This window comes from Mytilus edulis, chromosome 4 (genome assembly GCF_963676685.1).
Source record: "Mytilus edulis chromosome 4, xbMytEdul2.2, whole genome shotgun sequence".
NCBI lineage: Eukaryota > Metazoa > Mollusca > Bivalvia > Mytilida > Mytilidae > Mytilus > Mytilus edulis.
This window is the reverse complement of record NC_092347.1, coordinates 81186313-81205331: the sequence shown is the minus strand read 5'-3', so window position 1 is coordinate 81205331 and position 19019 is coordinate 81186313. Positions and strand designations below refer to the sequence as shown.

At 30.4% G+C, this 19019-nt stretch overlaps 1 protein-coding gene across 2 annotated transcripts in view; it reads left to right on the top strand.

Annotated features, from left to right (window-relative positions):
* Window positions 1–3940: 3940 nt before the first annotated feature.
* LOC139520692 (TBC1 domain family member 14-like) overlaps window positions 3941–19019 on the top strand; it is a 28165-nt gene continuing 13086 nt past the window's right edge. The window contains exons 1-4 of one of the 2 annotated variants that reach the window (XM_071313566.1): window positions 3941–5603; window positions 14748–14954; window positions 16041–16123; window positions 17330–17447. In XM_071313566.1, the coding sequence (XP_071169667.1) occupies window positions 4450–5603; window positions 14748–14954; window positions 16041–16123; window positions 17330–17447 (1562 nt within the window). In that variant the 5' untranslated portion in view covers window positions 3941–4449. Of the gene's footprint in view, window positions 5604–14732; window positions 14955–16040; window positions 16124–17329; window positions 17448–19019 lie in introns of both variants that reach the window. The other variant, XM_071313565.1, reaches the window with a different exon arrangement.

Here is a 19019-nt window from a genome sequence, read left to right as displayed (position 1 = left end):
CTTTAAATTGTTACTTTAATGACAAAATATATGACTTTATTTATACAATGGAGTTTTGAAAGAAAAATCTATTATGGCTATTTTCTCAAATTTTCCTTTTATCTTTTTAACCGGATTTTTGTGACAAAAATGTCGGTTATTGATTTGGGGATGCTCGGCGGGCGGCCGGGCGGCCGGGCGGCCGGGCAGTCGGGCGGTCGGGCGGTCGGGCGGGCGGCAATCAAATGTTGTCCGTGCATTAACTCATGAACCGTTCGGCCAAAGCTTTTAAAACTTTAATATGTTGTTACTGACAACTAAATGAAGGTCAAGTTCAATAATGGCGATTTTGACTTTTACCGTTCAGGAGTTATGGTTCTTGAAAGATTGAAAAATGGAGTTTTCAGTCGTGTCCGTGCATTTACGCATGAACTGTTCTACCAAAGCTTCCCAAATTTTAATATGTTGTTACTGATGACAAAATGGAGGTCAAGTTAAATAATGACGATTTTGACTTTTACTGTTCAGGAGTTATGGTTTTTAAAAGATTGAAAAATGGAGTTTCCAGTTGTGTCCGTGCATTTATGCATGAACTGTTCTACCTATGCTTCCCAAATTATAATATGTTGTAACTGATGACAAAATAGAAGTCAAGTTCAATAATGACGATTTTGACCTTTACCGTTCAGGAGTTATGGTTCTTGAAAGATTGAAAAATGGTGTTTCCAGTCGTGTCCGTGCATTTTATCATGAACCATTCAACCAAAGCTTTTGAAATTTTTATATGTTGTTACTGATGACAAAATAGAGGTCAAGTTCAATAATGACGATTTTGACTTTTACCGTTCAGGCGTTATGGTTCTTGAAAGATTGTAAAATGGTGTTTCCATTCACGTTGTTGCATTTACTCATGAACCATTCAATCTAAGATTTCAAATTTTAATATGTTGATACTGATGACAAAATGGAGGCCAAATTTGATATTGACGATTTTCACTTTCACCATTCATCAGTAATGGTTCTTGTGATATTGCCAGGACACAAATAAATATTAATAAATCCGGTTTGCTGTCGTTGTGACAGCCTCTTGTTTAACCTGTGACCATGCCTGAAGACTGATAAATAGAAAATATTTGGATATTTACCTAACTTTTTAGAATTTCTGTGAAGCATATCAACGTACAAGATTTTATTTCAATTAGTCAAGAAACCAGGAGATGACAACATATAAAAATAGTTATCAAAGGTACCGGTACCAGGATTATAATTTAGTACGCCAGACGCGGTTTTGTCTTCATAAGACTCATCAGTGACGCTCAGATTAAAAAATAGTTATAAAGCCAAACAAGTACAAAGTTGAAGAGCATTGAGGACCCAAAATGAGATATGTTATGGTTGCTTATGAGACAACTTTCCATTAAAGACAAAAGGATAAAGATGTTAACAATAACAGGTCGCAATACACCCTTCAACAATGAGTAAAACCTAAAGATAAATTGTAGTAAGTTATAAAAGGCCCTAAGATGACAAATAGTGAGACAATTCAAAAGACAAGACCAACAGCTTGATTTATACTACATGTACAATAAACAGTTATGGTAGACAGCAACAAATGACAACCACTTGACCACAGGTTACCTGCTTTGGAAAAGCACACAATACGTGTTTGTGTGTGCTAAACCCTCCGGTCAACCTGGGACAGGTGCGCATCATTACATTAAAGTACAGTTAAAATTAGATGGATAGGGAAGGACTCAGCAGATTGGTTCTTGGCACAAAAACAATATTGACTAAACAGAAGTCTTTACAATGATTGCTAATTTGATTGTCCTGCTTTACCAGCTGCTTTTTAACCCTGGTTCATTTCAAGTTCATGTCTTGGTATTATTACTTCATTGTAATATCTATCTATAGGATCATTGAAACTTAGATGGGGCTCAGAACATAAAGGAATGTTTTATATATTTTATTCCTATTAAAATGAATGAACAGATTAAGGAAGAACATGTTTTACAGAGAAAAAAACTGATTTAAATATTCAGAAACTTTAAAAATAATAAAAAATTGTTATATTTAAAAATTAAACATTTTCATTAAAAAAGGGGTCCATACCAAAGCGTTTGTAAGATATTTAATTAGTCCAAAATTGATAAGTCAGTTGTCTGTCAATTTTTTTGTAATTGTACAATAAGGTAAAAATCATGTAAGTATTCGCTATTAAAACTAGTCTAGTAAAAACTACTAACATTGAACTATTATAATTTGAAAACATAATAAAAAAACCCAAAAAAAACAATATGATGAGATATCAAGAAAAATTATAAATACAAAATCAAATTCAGCAGTAAAATACTGGTATACGATACCTGTAATATCAAACTGTGCTATCACAGCTGAGGTTTCTCTATTAATTATCTCCCTTGGACCATTGAAAAGTTCATACATTGTACTACTACATGTATAACGTAAATTCCTAATTCCAGTGCATGTTTAAAGATATATTTGGTTTATATATCTTGTACATTCCAGTGAAAATAATCTAACAAATGTCCAAATCATTACTACTTAGTATGAATTTGAATTTTCAAAATCAGATAGATCAGAAAAAGATGGAATAACAGATATGATATTGTTAAATAATTCTTGAGGACATGTAATCCAGCAGAACATGACATTTATAGAGCAAAATTTAATTTTTACATCCATTTAATATTTCACTGGTAAACAGTTTGCATATCAACCTCCGCATACAATTAATTCTTTTTCTAGATATAAAAATGAATCTTTATTTTACAAAATCAAATTCAAGCAGTTTTCTCTATTGAATGTTTCCAATATATATATATTTATATATATTTAAAAAAAAGCTTTCCATCTTATTGAAAATGAAATAATTTAATTTGGTGATAGTTTACAGTAGAGGTTTGACTTGCAGGCACTTTTCATAGGTAAGAAAAAACAAGACAAGTTCATGTGGTTTGACTCATTGTTGAAGGTGCTGCTGTGACCTATAGTTGTTTATATCCTTGCCTTTTGGATATATTGTTGTCTCATTTGTAATCAGGCATCATTGTTTTTGTGTTGAGTCATTGTCATACTAAACTAGAGTTTAGTGGGTTCTTAAATCCAATTCTATGCATCCTTTCTTTCCTTATATTTCTTGATTAAATTGGAAGGTGTTGAATACTCTTTAAATAAAGAATTTATTATTATATTATTATTATAATACAAACAACACCAGATTAACTCTACCACATGCAACAAATGACTTCCTAAGATTTAAATTCACATATTCACATGAATTCAAAGACAATTATTGTTATAACTTATATGATAGGTATAAATCTTGGTTGATAAATGTACTACATGTTGAATTACTTGAAAAATCGTAAAGATAAAAGATACCAAAGGGACATTCAAGCTCATAGGTAACTTCGATATTTTTTTGGTAGGGGTGTGCCATTTTTGCCTCAAAAAACGTACCCATTTTAATATAACATTCACTAAAATTCAGTACATATAGTTATATAAATATTTAAGAAAGAATGACCTATACTTGTATACAATATTTAAAATATGACCCATGCTTATATAAGCACTAACTCATCATCACTCATAACCAGCTATTATTTTTTATATTTGAATTGACATCGTTTGGTGCACATATATTTTATTGTTATATATACGCATGGATTGTTGGATTGGTGTGTAGATCATACCCCAAATCAATATACAGTTATCAAACGTAAATGCATTTTGATATAGGATGTCATTAAAAAGGAGGGTCATTTTTATATAAAATCTCGAAAAATTATGACCCATATTTTTGGCACATCCCCATATACCCAATAATAGGAAGTTACCCCCCCCCCCCTCCCCAATTTATCTGTAAGCAACAATGTATTTAAAAAATATTTTTTCATGGGTCTAGTTATAATCCGGAAAAATATCCCTACCAACCGTTATCGACTTTGGATTTTCTGATGCATTCTGGGAGGCCTACCTGTTAGGTCATATTTTACATCTTTTAGGAGTGCCTTTGACAAAAGAATCACTATAATCAACTTCTTTGTTCTATCCTAAGTTGAAACTAAACAAGATATATCACTACCCGATCCTTGCAATGCTTAAACTGCACCTACGATACACCCCCTAATTTACATATCGCACAAACATGGCGGACCTTGATCTGTCAAAAATGGGAGGAACAACAAAAACATCTGAATATATCAACAAAACATGGACTTATTAAACAAAATCGAGTTTCACAGTCACTGTTTATACATCATATATTTAAGTGTGAGTTTAGATAAGATATTTTGGCTCTACTATGCCGCAAGTTATATGGCTTCTAAAGCATACCCGACAACAATAATTTTTTGAAGGAAAGAGGAATGTTTATTTTAGCGTGATGTTCTTTGAGCAAACAACAAAAAACTATGAATTACCTTTGTAAAACGTTTTATTATAATGGGAATTTTCCAAAATTCTTTTGACCATCTCGAAAATAGAGAAAAAATGCGCATTGGAATGTCTGAGAACACAGATTCAACATCAAGTTTTCATTTAGTTAATTCAAAAGTAGATATGGGGCCAACTGATTCAGTGTCATTTGTGAATCCAAATCCAAACAAACTAATTCACAAGGAGGTTGAAAAGGGGAAATTCAGTTTATCTCTCCGTAATGACTATGAAAGAGATCTTTTAATAAAACGCTTAGATGAAAGTGCAGACATTTCCAGTGGTGATGACAGTTCTCCTTCCAAAAGTCTATGCCCAGCAGATGCTCAAAACATAGATGATTCACAGGGGTCATTTGACAAAATGGAGATTTACAATGATGATGAAAAAGAAGCATATGATAATACTGACGATTGTGACAGTGATGGGAAAGAAGCAAAGTCCACTTTGAAACCTGTTGATTCAGGATTAATTATTTCACCCATTAGATTAACAGAGGACATGCCTATCAATATCAATGATGATGAAACCAAATTTTCCTCAGTGACTAGTAATATGCAGCAAAAATTGGTATATATTCCAACAACAAAACAACTTGTAGCAGAAAACTCAAGTCATGCAAATTTTTCTAATACTCATGATCAAAATGCACAAAATACAAGTAGACCTGACCAGTTGAATGAAAAAGATAGCCATGATATAAGTTCTTCAACAGAAACAATTTTGAATGAAAATGGTGGTGTTAAATTCAGTATACAAGTGAATGACACGTCTAGTCTTGGTGGAGAAAGTGATTCCCTTTTGTATCTTAGTTTAGGCAAGAATAAAGACAATGATCAATTATCATTGAATAATTCCGAAAATGATACATGTATGCCCCGTATAAATACTGGCGATTCTTTACTTCGGACATTCAATGATACTACAAGTCTTTCTAGTCTTAGTACATGTACAGATTTTTCAATATCAGCAGCCTCTATGGACGAAGGTTGTGACGGAACTGGACTTTGCATAGATACTGGGGATGGAGAATTTATGGAGATAAGTTTACATTCCAGAAATTCTTTTGAAAGAAAAAAGAACCCATCTCAGGATAGTGGGTTTGAAGACAGAGGTTCTAAATCTAAAAAGAAAGGATTGTCTGTGTCAGATTTTTTAACCAGGTATGGTTATAATTTACTTCAATTTCTATGTACACAAAATGTTAGTTTTCTTCTTCCATATCAACAGTTAAAAAAAGAAATATTTTATATGAATTAAAGGAGATGTAGACTATTACCTTTTGGTATAAGTCAATGAGCAGCAACCCAATAACACTAAAAAATTCTTATGGTCAATATATGATTTTCAACAACAGATAAATGTCTTAACAACATGCTTATCTCTGAATCGTCTCTATTCTTGAAAAATTGTAAATAGATTTAACAAACACAAATGTACTGTAAAAAAAAACCTTTACCTACATGTAAGCTGTTTCATGGGTTGACTGGGGTTCAGAATGTATATTTGTATTTATACATGTATATATATGTATGCATCTGTGTCTGATCTGATGAAGGACATTAAATTTGAAGCTGTGTAGAGAGGGAGACTATTTAAGTTCAGTATTAACTATTTATGTACATTGTTCAGACATACATGTACATTTATTTACTGGTCATGCCTTTTGCAGTCATATTCTCGCCTTCATTCCGTTTTGAATTACATTTTTACAGTGTATTGCAAATGTACACAAATGTTGTATATTGTATTAATTGTTATTTTTTTTCTTCATGAATAGTGAATACAAATGTATATGTCAGTATGTGTTCTGAATATTTGCCCACTGGACATTAAAGTTGAACTGTACCAATCTTTTAAGAAACAGTACTAGTACATGAAGTACATGTATGTCACTTTTTTGTGTATCGTAACCTGCATGTTCATGACATGATGTATATGTATCAAAGACAATACACAACCATTAAATGAATAAATGTAACCTTCAATCATGGTCGTGTACATGTATATATGCAAATTGTTCATGTTTCATGTAGCAATATGAATGATGTACAATGTACATGTACATTTCATATATGACTCATGAAAAAAATGCTAACATGAATATTGCTTAAAAATTATTTATAAACCCCCCTCCCTCCTTGAATTTGATAATTTAAACCAATTATCAGACTTGCACAGATCATACTTATTGTGAGAGTTTGTTCTCAATTTGTTTAAACATTTCACATTTGATGATATGAACGACAAAATGTGCACAGAACAGGTTTAATACACTTTAGGTATGGCATTCAACTGTCCCTCTGGTACATCAATACAAAGAGTTTTTGCTTTTTGTAAAAGTATGGTACATGGACATGTACAGTATCTGCATTGTACATGTATCCTTCCCCTGTATATTTCTGTTTCTGCAAATGTACATGTACATGTACAAATGTATGGTACAACAATGTACATGACATGAAATTCAATAATTGTAGGTCAGTTTCAAAAGGTTTACTACATGTAGTACTGTTTTGTGTATAAGCCCTGTTAAATTTGCACACACACACTTTATAAGGAAGGAAAACTTGTAGTTGTTTCCTGTTCTAAAAACCAAGGTTGGCAAAAAAGCGGTCAATACTAGTATTGACCATGCCAGTGGTAAATACCGGTATTTACCGGGAAATACTGGCAAATATCGGCAAATACTGGTCGATTGAAATTTTTAGTGGTCATTACTATAAAAACCACTATCTACTTGGTCAATTATAATTACAATTAATAATTAATTTATATAGAAAGTGTTCAAACCATTTTTAATGCTTTCATTTCTAATTCTATTGTTAATTCAAACAGGGATCTACATTGATTAATGTGTACATAATATTATAGTAAAAGATAAAAACTTTTTGTCCTTGCTTCAAATTTTCATTTCCAGCATGAAGAAGGTTTTTTTTTTATCTCACAGTTAGATAGCTATAAACAGGAAATAATTTATTGTTTAAGGGAGTCTTCATATATCAATTTTATTACTTTCAACCTATGTACTGTCAACTTTTATTGGAGGCTGTTGTTTTAGTAATTAAATTTTCACACCTAGCAATGCCAGGTGATAGGTAAAAAGACCCATGTAACTTCATTTACCTGTAGTTTTATTCACCTTTAATTTTAATTACCTGTAAAATCATACATTTTGAATAAAAATATATTGATTTAAACATGTTGAAATAAAATATAAATTTGTATATAAATATATCTTAAGCATGCAATATCATAATTCATAAAAACTAAATTTTAAATCAGTAGTAAGAATAAGTGTTATAAATGAATAAAACATATCAAATTCATTAACTTTATAAGTTGACACATTATATTTGACTTTTTATCAAGATTTCACTTCATTTAATAGTAGAAACAACAATGAAAATTTCAATTGACCAGTATTTGCCAGTATTGACCACTTGGGGAGTATTTTCCAGGGCGGTAAATACCGGTAAATACCACTGGTAAATACCGGGGGTGGTATTTACCGCCCAACCTTGCTAAAAACACTTGTTTAAAGTTGTGTAAGATGTCATATTTTAATAATGTCATGAATGTTCAGCAGAAGGATCCTTTTATCATGTTTATTATCTGTTTCTCAAAATTTCTTTGTTAAATTTGTAAGTCATTATGGATTTGAAGAAAGTAAAGAAGTTAACAGGTTGAGGTAAATATTATTTAAGGATTTTTTGCTTCAGAGTTTTTAATATTTTGTTTATCATCATTTATCATGTTTTTCATGCTCCTAAAATGTTCACTGATGTTTGCAAAGATTTACACTTAAAGTGGCACCCTTGCCTCATATTGCTTAAATTAGTTCAATTTTAAGTAAAGTATTTTGCATAGATATATATATTTTAATTTTAAACTACTGGCCAATCTACAATTATGTTTGATACATGTATATTTGTTCTTTGTTTGATGCTTTGTTACATAACAAGGCAGTGTTTTAAAGTTTGTTATTTTGGGGCCTTTTATCATGTTTATAGCTTGCTTTTCATTGTGGGTTTTACTCATTGTTGAAGGGCTTTTGGTATTGGTGGATCCAGGGGGTTGTCAGAACCCCTTCCTTTTTTTTTATGATCAAATGCATTTGAATGGGTACAAAAATGTACATATAGTTGGAACCCCCCTATATCCTGGGTTGGAAACCCCCCTTTTTAAGAATGGCTAGATCTGTCCCTGGCTTTTGGTGACACATATTTGCTTATATTTACACCATTTTGTCTCTGGTGTTTATCATTTCCAGTTAAACCACTTCTCTTTATTTTATAATGTATATGTTTGGGATGAAATTGAAAATTATGTTTATTCAGGATTTTGAAATTTGAAATGCATTTGACATTTCTTCATGAATGTGACAAATGTACAAAGTATATATACATTGTATGTGTCAGGTACATTTATATATATTAAAACCATGAAGTACATTAACATGCCAGGTAGATTGGCTCCTCCAGAATCATTTAAAAATGTGTCATTCAAAACTAAAAAATACAAGACTTTGCACTATTTATATTTATACATATATACATTGTACATTGTACATGTTGTACAGTATGTCATGTGAAATATTTTCTGAATTACAAATTTCTGCTACTAATAAAGCTATTTTCTCCACAAATTCTAAACCCCGAGATTTGTCAATGCTTATAACAAAAGTCAATGTATAAAGAAACTATAAACTAGATTCAGGACTACAGAATTCAACTTTCCGAAGTATCTGGGGTAAACATGGTAAACAATCACTGGTAATTGAAAAGCCTACTTTAGTGAAATTTTGATAAACTTTTCTGTTATGATAATGTGATTGTGAGCCAATTGACCAAATGTACAAGATGTTTCTCCGTTTAATAGAATGTATAATGTAATTTCTAATACCAAATAGATACATCAGAGGAAAAATGTGATTCTACTTTGTATACCTGTAAGGGTTGTAATGAGCCCCATCATTCAGGATTGATGTAGTGGTACATGTACACATTTAAATAACGTTACTGATTTGTGTTGCAATATATACATCATTTACATATATACAATTTATCTTATTACAAGGGGAGAAAATTTATGCTGTATCACACTTAATGTGATATTAAGTTTGATTTATAACTATTTTTACACACAGTCTTACATACATGTACTTGAACTGCTTAATTCATCTGTTCATAAATAGTATTTATTAAATTCTCAGTGTAAATCAATACACATACTACATTTATACATGCATTTGATTTTTGGAATGGACAAAGAAAGGTAACTCTCAAAAAAAGTTTGTTTATAAGATTTGGCTTTATGCAATATGTAAGTGCATGATTTGACTTGTAGTTGAAAAAGATGTGGAAACATTTAATCTTCATGGACAAGATGATGCATAAGTAATTTGTACATATACCATGTTTACACTTCTTTTAATTACTGTTTGGAAGAAACAGTTTGAAAGAATGTGTTGTATGGTTGTAAAAAATGTACATGTACATAAAAATGTATTATAAAGGTTTTGTTGGCTTCAGGCAATATAAAATTATCCAGATCATATGCATAGCAAATAAATAACGAGAGGACAGTTTGTAGCCATTGTCACTGTCTTTGGCCACATTTCCAAATATACACACATTTTAAAATTAGAATTAGATCAAATTGTAGGTTAAACTAACATATCTTGTGATATCTGAAATGGAATCCACATAAACATTAAAAGATAGTACAACAGTTTAACTTTTGTTAAATTACTGACTGAATAGTGATTGAGACATCCCAAGGCTTTTGGATGTTCATAAGATTTTTAAGATTTTAAATTGGTCATATATGACCTGTCGCCAGTTTAATTTTATATAGTGTGTAAAATATATATTAAAAAGCTGACTAAAGTATACAAAATCTAGTCCTTTTTTACCACTACATGTACACAAGGAAACTACAGAAATAGACATATTGAAGTATTGTCATTCTCAAGAAAATAAGGAAATAGGTAAAATCGAAGACAAATGATTGACTCCAGTATTTGTTCCGTAATTACATGTTCATCAAATTGATGTTTGATAATTAACATGCAATACATTGAGATGGATTATTTACCATTATAGATATAACAAAAGTTGGGGAAAGTAATAATTATTTTGTTTTTTCTCACCAGTCCTACCAACAATGACCAAATAAATTGTTTGAAACAAGTTTTTAAATTAAAAGGTAAATCTACTACTTATCAGACCTTTTTAAGTCATAAGAAACCTCAAATCAAAAAAAATAATGCATATGTTTTTTTATAACTCAATGGATAGTTTTCATTATAAAACTTATGTACATATACTTTTTTCTGAAGAAAATTCTTTAATTTATTCATATTTAGAAGAAGTTTACTTTATTTTAATTGCTTCCTTCCAGGAAGCAATTCCCCCGACATATTTTCCATATGCAAAGTGACCTCAGTGTGACCCATCTCGTGATCACAATACTCATGGATGTCCTTAAAATAAACTATTATCTGAATTTACATGTTAAACACGTGCTCAATTTCCATGTTGTTTTTTTTTATTTTTTGTCGATTGTTGACAAACAGGTAACAATCGTTAAACTTTGGCTTCAAAACACTAACTTTAATTACCTGCCATATTTTCACAACAACACTGACCGATTGGAAAAAAAATGACGATTATACGAAATTTACACGAAAAAAATGATAAATTCGTGCACAGCAGACTAAGTTTATGATGTTTGTGTGCATTGGTTCAAGAATTGGAAGAACATTATTTTTCACCGGTCACTTGTTTCTTATGACTTTAAAGCTTTTTATTGTGGCAAAAATGTTCTTGCAGTTTAAGTTACAATTTAAAATTGCTTATAGATTCTGATGGTTTATGCACTTTCAATTTCTATGTCTATGATGAAAACTTGCTAGATGTAAGGTGTATTTTGATATTTTCTTGCACCTGCTTAATTGATTTAAATGTAGATGTTACATCATTTTGAGACAAATTTTGGCTCAATTAGATACAAAAATAAATACAGTTTCAATTGATGTTCTAATATTCACTAATAGTATACAGTAAGACACTTTCTATTAAAGACAAGTTCTGATTAAAGATGCCTAAAATTATGTAAAAAGCCCTATGAACATTGATTCAGAGACAGTGCCCCCTAAGATACATTCTAGCAATGTCTCTATTCCATGAAGAAATGTTAGGGACCACTATTTACAGATAAATATTGAGTTTGATCCATTATACATGTACATATATAATAACAAAGAACAAGTTAAATGTTTGCTTGCATTATATATGAAGACACTCATTGACAATATGGTTCTATTTATAGCAAATTAAAAATGAACTTAAAGGTTGTCAATGTTCATACTTTAGTTCGAGATGTGGATATAAATTTTAATCATAATTATTTTATTTTTTTAAATAAGTAAAAATGTGGCTAGAGTAGCAAGCTAACAATCTCATGATGATAGATAGTTAAAATATTGATTTCATCAAATTATCATATAGATCAGTATTTGTGTTTCCTTTTCAAATCAATACACCTTCCTTTTCGCTTTTACTGGGATTGAATTTTTTTTCTTCGAAGTTCTAGGTTAAGCACTCAATACTGATCATTCATTTTAAGACTGAAAATACCTCAAGTGTTCAAATTTGCCTTAAGCATGTAGAGATATTTACGAAGTCATTTCGATTACATATATGGTTGTCATAAATAACTAATGACCTTAAACAATGACTATGAGGCTTCTTTTTAAATATGTAGATAACATTTTATGTTGCAGAATGTTTTATAAATCCTTCAGTAATAAAAAAAAATTGAGTTTTGATTAGAAATTTAACTGTATAACACCAAACTGTAAATTTTAGGCCTTTTAAAGATGAAAACAGAAAGTTCAATTTAAATGTTGAACAAGCTATTTGGACGAAATTGATAAATCCATGAATTTCATTAGTGTAAATATTCATAGAAACAGGATGCATATTCACTGTGTTTTTTAATAATTATACACGAGGTTTACATCTAAGAAACTGAATGTACCATTTTAGGTAATAATTGTCTAAATTAAGCCATTTAGAAAATTGACATCATAAAAGTAAATTGAATTTTTCTTGTATATCTATATATTTGATTTGGATGTTATAGATGCACTTAAGTTAAAATAGCCCAATGATCCGTAAAGAAAATAAATGACTCAAAAGATATTCAAGCTGCAAGATATTGCACAGTTTTTAAGGTTGAATCTTAAAGATATAAACAGACAGAGAGTCACATAATTTTAAGTACAAAAAATTCAGTTCTTATTATAGTATTAATGAATGGGTGTTTTTATAATGGCCCTGTTATATGTCCAAGGTCTGTAATAATGGTTGAGGAAGTCTGTAATGGCCCGAGGCAACGCAGAGGGCCATTACAGACATCCGAGGCCATTATTACTGACCGAGGACATATAACAGGGCCATTATAAAAACACCCATTTCTTAATATATTTATTAACCAACTGAACAAAAGTGTATGTGTTGCTGCCACCATGATAAAGCTTTTAAATATACCAAATATCCAAGATATTAAGTTGAAAGAAGTTATGTGTTGAAACAGTATGAACAGTGATCCCTTTATATGGTTCTTTAATGTTGGTTGCTGGTTACTAAATAAAATAAAATACAAAAAGGTATAATTATACTCTTTACAACTTAATTTAATTAACTTTATTAAAAACCCTAACTGGGCTTAATACAGACAAACTGGGCATTAATACAGGGCCATTACAGAAAAACAGGGCCATTACAGAAAAACAGGACCATTACAGAAAAAAACAGGGCCATTACCAAAAAAACAGGGCCATTACAGAAAATATGTAATTTTTAATAAACAGTCATTTTTGGCTATAATGTACTTAGTTGGTTAATAATAGTTAATAATTGTTTGAATATGTCCAATGTTAGAGAAAATTCTGTTCAGATATCTCTTCATGTGATAAATTCGTTCACATACAATGTTGTAGTATGTAATTTCAAATGGATTAAGTCATTTTAGTGGTATGTCAATGATATATGGTATGCAGCTGTATATTTATGGGCACATCTCATTCTACATGGATATTATTTGGCCCTGCCCCCTCAGGCCTAAATTAATATATTGTTGGTTTCCCTAATCCCGATCCTGCCAAGCCAGGTGGGTAGGTTGGTAGGGAAATAATTGTATTTTTCCAAAAAGCTGGAACATATTAATAGGACGATCCGGCAAGCCTGAAAATCAGAAATGATTAAAATAATAATGACTTAAATTTGACAATAAAATTTTATGAGTAGCACCATTTTTGCAGGGTCGGTCGGGATTTGGGAAACACACAATATTTTATTTTAGGCCTCATGCACTCACTCACTGTCCAGGTCTATTCATGAACATTTAAAAATTACAGAAGAGATAAATTTTGAATTATTTTAAACACTGAATTGTCAAATTTAAAAATATCTGAATTTTTAGACTAGAGAAAATTGTATATACCGGTACATTGAGTAATCTATGTTAAGATTTGAATGTTAAAGATAGTATCAAGATTCATGCCTGAGGCCTTTATACATAGAAAATGCATTTACAGTTAAATAAGGCATAAAAGTTATTCATGAATTTCAGAAAGTCAAACAATTTACATGCAATTTAAGCATTGAAAACAAGGTGGATTAATATATGTACAAAGCTATAATATTTTCAAAAAGGAGAGACAGAAAGAAAGGGTTGGGATGAAGGAGAATTAACTTCCATAAAAATGAATACTCAAACAGTAATATTTAATGTTGTATTGCACTAAATTACTCAATTAGGTTAAAAATTACTGCTCCTGGTGTTAAAAGAATCTTTGTAATACAGGGTTATATCTGGTACCCTTGAAAAAATATCTCTCTGTTATATAATATTTATTGCATATACATGTACATCTATATATATGTAGAGATATTTGTTTTGATAATGCACTATGCAATATCATCACCAGATGGCTTTTTAACTAAATCACTTTGTGCATACTATGCATACAAATAGCATCAGTAAACTGCTTTTGTTTAATGAAGCAAACATGTTTAACCACAGATATCTTTGAAGATTTATAAATTATATAATGTCACTTTGGCTAATTATCCAGCAACCAGAACAGAGCAATACTAATGCTTTTAAAAAAATATATCATTGCTCTCTTTCTTCATTGATTATAATAATCAATAAAGTTATTTTAGAAAACCTGTAGAAAACATATAATAAATAGAATGTAATTGGTTATTTTTTTTCAGAAATCTGTTTTCCAGAAAAGCTAAAGAATCTGAAGATGATGCTGAGCAAGGATGGAAATTATTTGGTAGAATTCCACCAAAACAAGCTCCTGATAAAGATCCTCAACAGATAACACAGGAATTCCAAAACAAACTCAGATCAGTAGCTCAACCAAAGAATAGTAAAAAATCTGACATTGAAGTCATGTCCACCACTGCTCTTATTCTAGAGAACAGACCACAGTAAGTCTAATACAGTAACATACTGTGATACTGTCAGTGTACTTTTTCATATCTTTGGTTAAAAGTGGACAATTCTTCTGGAATTTCAGATTTCAGAACTTGCATATTTTATATATAAAAAAATAAGGAAAATCATATTGGTTTTTCCAATATCACATCAGATGATCTGTATCAACCTGAAACACCAATATTATCCCAAGTGCTTTGCTCAAGGGATTATAATGATTGAGGGTTGATACTTAATTATACACCTCAAGTAGATGTTTTTCATCTGAGTTGTGACATGATATAAGACTGATTAGGGGTTAAAGCCGTTGCAAGAGTGACTGATATCAAATTTATCATGCATGCTTGATACAGCAGGCTTGCAATTTTATTCGTACAAATTTACTTGTATTACTGCTAAGTATATGATAAATAAAAGAACTAATTTAGTTGATCAATTTATGAAATTCATGGTTTGTGTTAGTCATGAAATACTAAAAATTGTCTCTCCAAGAATAATGAAGATATCATGAAGTCAACAACTGTCAAGCCTTGGTATATACAAGTCTTGGTGGAAACTGCTTCACATCCTCATAAATCTTAGCACTTTATAAAGACTTATAAATGTTGCTTATGTCTACATTTTCTTTATTTGGTTTTCTCAACCTGAAATTATGTGATCAAATGAAACAGAAGCTAAACATTTAAAAAAAAAGATAATAACAGAATGTATGAGGCGGAAAAGAAAATGATAATAATTGGAATACGATAATGAATAGAACATGACCTTGTGAAATCTGTGTTATTTTAAAGATTCACATAAGAATACAAATAGTTGTTTCCCCCTTCATTTACATAACTATATGTTGTCGGTAATAGAATGCAAAGCCCTGACAATTATGGAGAAAGTGGAATGATAAAAGATTTTAAAAGCTAAGATAGTATAATTAATATCTTCAATGTCTAAAACATTCTATCTCAGGTATTGATTTTTCCTTAAGAATAATGTTAATGCTATCTTTGATGATTGTACAAGATTAGAATTTCCAATAAAGCATAGAACAAAGTAATATTATAGCTAATCAAGCTTTTAATTAATAGGAATCTACCAACCAAAGATCCAGAAGAGGCAGAGAAACACAGACAACAGTATGAAGCAATGGTAGAGGCTGCTAGGAAAAAGGGTAGGGGAGAAAAATGAGATTTCAAGATTTTATTCCAACTCATAGAATTCTACTATAATTGGGCTTGGACCTTAATTATTAGCTCAAGATGTCTGCAGTGCTAAATGTAAAACCTATCCCGAAAATTTAGGCCCCTAGATGAAAAATGTTTTTTTTTGCCTTGCTTGTACAAATGTATACATTTTCATTTTCAAAGAATGATAATTATGTCCATCCAATATTCCCATGCCCAGTATTGCTGTATAATCAGCAGAATCAGACAGACATCAGACAAATAAAATTACTTGATTTTATACGTAATAATCCTTATCTTTCCATCAACCAATTTCAGATGGATTTAAAGAAAAAGATGATATGGGATACAAACCTTAATTTTATATTATCCAGATTATGTCCTCATCTTGAGGCCTTCTTCAAGTTTTATGTAAATTCTTTACTTAAATACAGATGCATTCATTCACTTCATGTTTACTTTTAATCATGATCCCCTTTTGTGACACGCTCATTTACACAGTCAAACATGGTTTGGTTGCAATTAAACATGTGTTTTGACAAAATGGTTGAGGTTATATGCATTTATGGTTGTTTGAAGTGTTGATGGTTTATAAAACTTTTTTCCATCAGTCTAGGTAAATATAATATTTTTGCTTCAAAAAAAATAATTCCCTGAATCCCTTATGAAACTGTTCAGATTCAGATTTGACAATGTGAGATTCAAAGCAGTTATCTTTGCCTTGCTAGTCATAGACAAAATAAAGGAGGAAAGATGAGGTCCACACCAGTTATATGACTGGCCAGACACTGGAAAAATAATGTGGTTATAATAGGCACTTGATTTATAACTTGATAACAAAGTTCAGCACTGACTTATTAAATTTGTATGATATGAATGTTGAAGGGCATTATTATTTTTGTCTCTAATATGAATTTAAACTTTAAAGAAAGAAAATAGATTATTAGGATAAGCAATTTGAATATATCATTGCAAGAGTATGAAAATATATTGTACAAAAAATACAAATGACTTCTGAGATATCTAGCGTTATTGAAATATTGTGAATGAAATGTTTATAGGATTGCCAGTTTATTTTAATTTATATTACTATGTGAATGTATTCTATTTAGTGACAAGAATGCTTGTTATTAATTTTTAGTACTTGAATTAATCATTATGTAAATTGATATTTTTAATGTTTGTCATTTTAGAATTAAAGGAATTGAAGATGAAGAAAAAACAAAAGCAACAACAGTTGAAAAATGAAGACAAAGTGGTATGTGCAGCTAAAAGATGGACAGATGAAATATTACCAAACTGGGAAACAATGTATGTTAAGAGCATTTTGTTGTTAACAACATGTTAACATTATGTCAAAACTAAAAACATTTGTTGTGCATTACATAATATTGTGTGTTCTTTTTGAAGGGAATTTAATTGTAAATCCTACTAAATATACAAGAAAAACTTTACATTCTTTCAAAACTAGGAGTTATTTATCAATAATCACAAAAAGACTTTTATTTTGTAGCATTTTGTCCAGGCTTTTCCTTAAAATGAGTAAGGAAGGTTTGGATTTTTTTGGACATAGGTCATTGGTTCTCTATTTTTGTCAATGTGATGTATTCAAAATTACTCAAAGAAAGTATGATAGTTGTGGGGGGATTTTGGAGTCACTTCCGTTCTTCACGCACACATCCATTTTATTAGAATAGACCTGTCATAAGGGTGCCTTGTATGATAAATTGACTAATTTTCTCATTCACTCCATAGAAATCATCCAAACTTCAAATAATCTGCAACTATTCATGCTAACTGTGCAGTGTTGCATATCATATACTTCATTTTGATGATAGCCTTTATTAAATGTTTTGAAAGATTAAAAATAAACAAGGAAAATGAAAGTCAAGAGATAATTTAGTAGGTTTCTTTTAGAATTAATTTTCTAAAAGTACAACTGCACCAATTATTGAACACTTAGGAAGAATAAGAATAAGGAGATGTTGGTATGATTGTCAATGAGACAACTATCCACCAAAGTTCAAATGAAGTGGATGTAAAGTCTCTGTTTTGAGTCTGTATAGGTTAAGCTGCATTAGACACTAAGTTATGTACTCAGCTATTATCCTCATGTAATTTGATTTATTTCTAAGGATAGAAGAATTAAGTACATATCAACTGCATAGATATATTAGTAAATACTTAAGTTATAATACTAAATAAAAGGATTTAATTCTTATTTAAGGAAACAGGTAAGGATATATTTTGTACATTATGAACTTTAAGAGTGCGAATAACTTGTAAGAAAGTAGAAAAAAAACTATTGTAATGGAAAGTCAACGATTTATGTATAGATCTTTTAATTTGGAAATATCAAGTTCTTTTTGGATCAATTTGAGCAAGAGACACGTTCAAGATTAAATCACATTGTGTAACAACATTTATCACACATTTGTTACGAATACGTCGGGTTTTGCATATGTAATAACCTTAAAATTGCCTGGGGCATAAAAGTGTATATTGGTTATAGTGCCCTGATTCCAAATGATGTGATGTCATTGTGTCCTTAACGACTTTTTAATTGCTTTTGTGATAAAAAATAATTAAGATTTACCTGTTATGTTTCAATAAGTTGTTAATATAATTGAACTTTTTTTCTCTTTGCTGCGAAACCTAAATACGTGTGATAAATAGATTATAACATGTCTTTCCATATTGGCCCTGGTATCATTCCTCCACCTATATTGGCCCTCGGCTAAAGCCTTGAGGTCGATATGGGAGTCTCGGGATGATACCAGGGCCAATATGGAAAAGGGCATGTTATAATCTATACTAAGAATTGTATTACAGGATATAGCTATAAAAAAAATATAAATGATGGCATATTGATTATACTAAGTT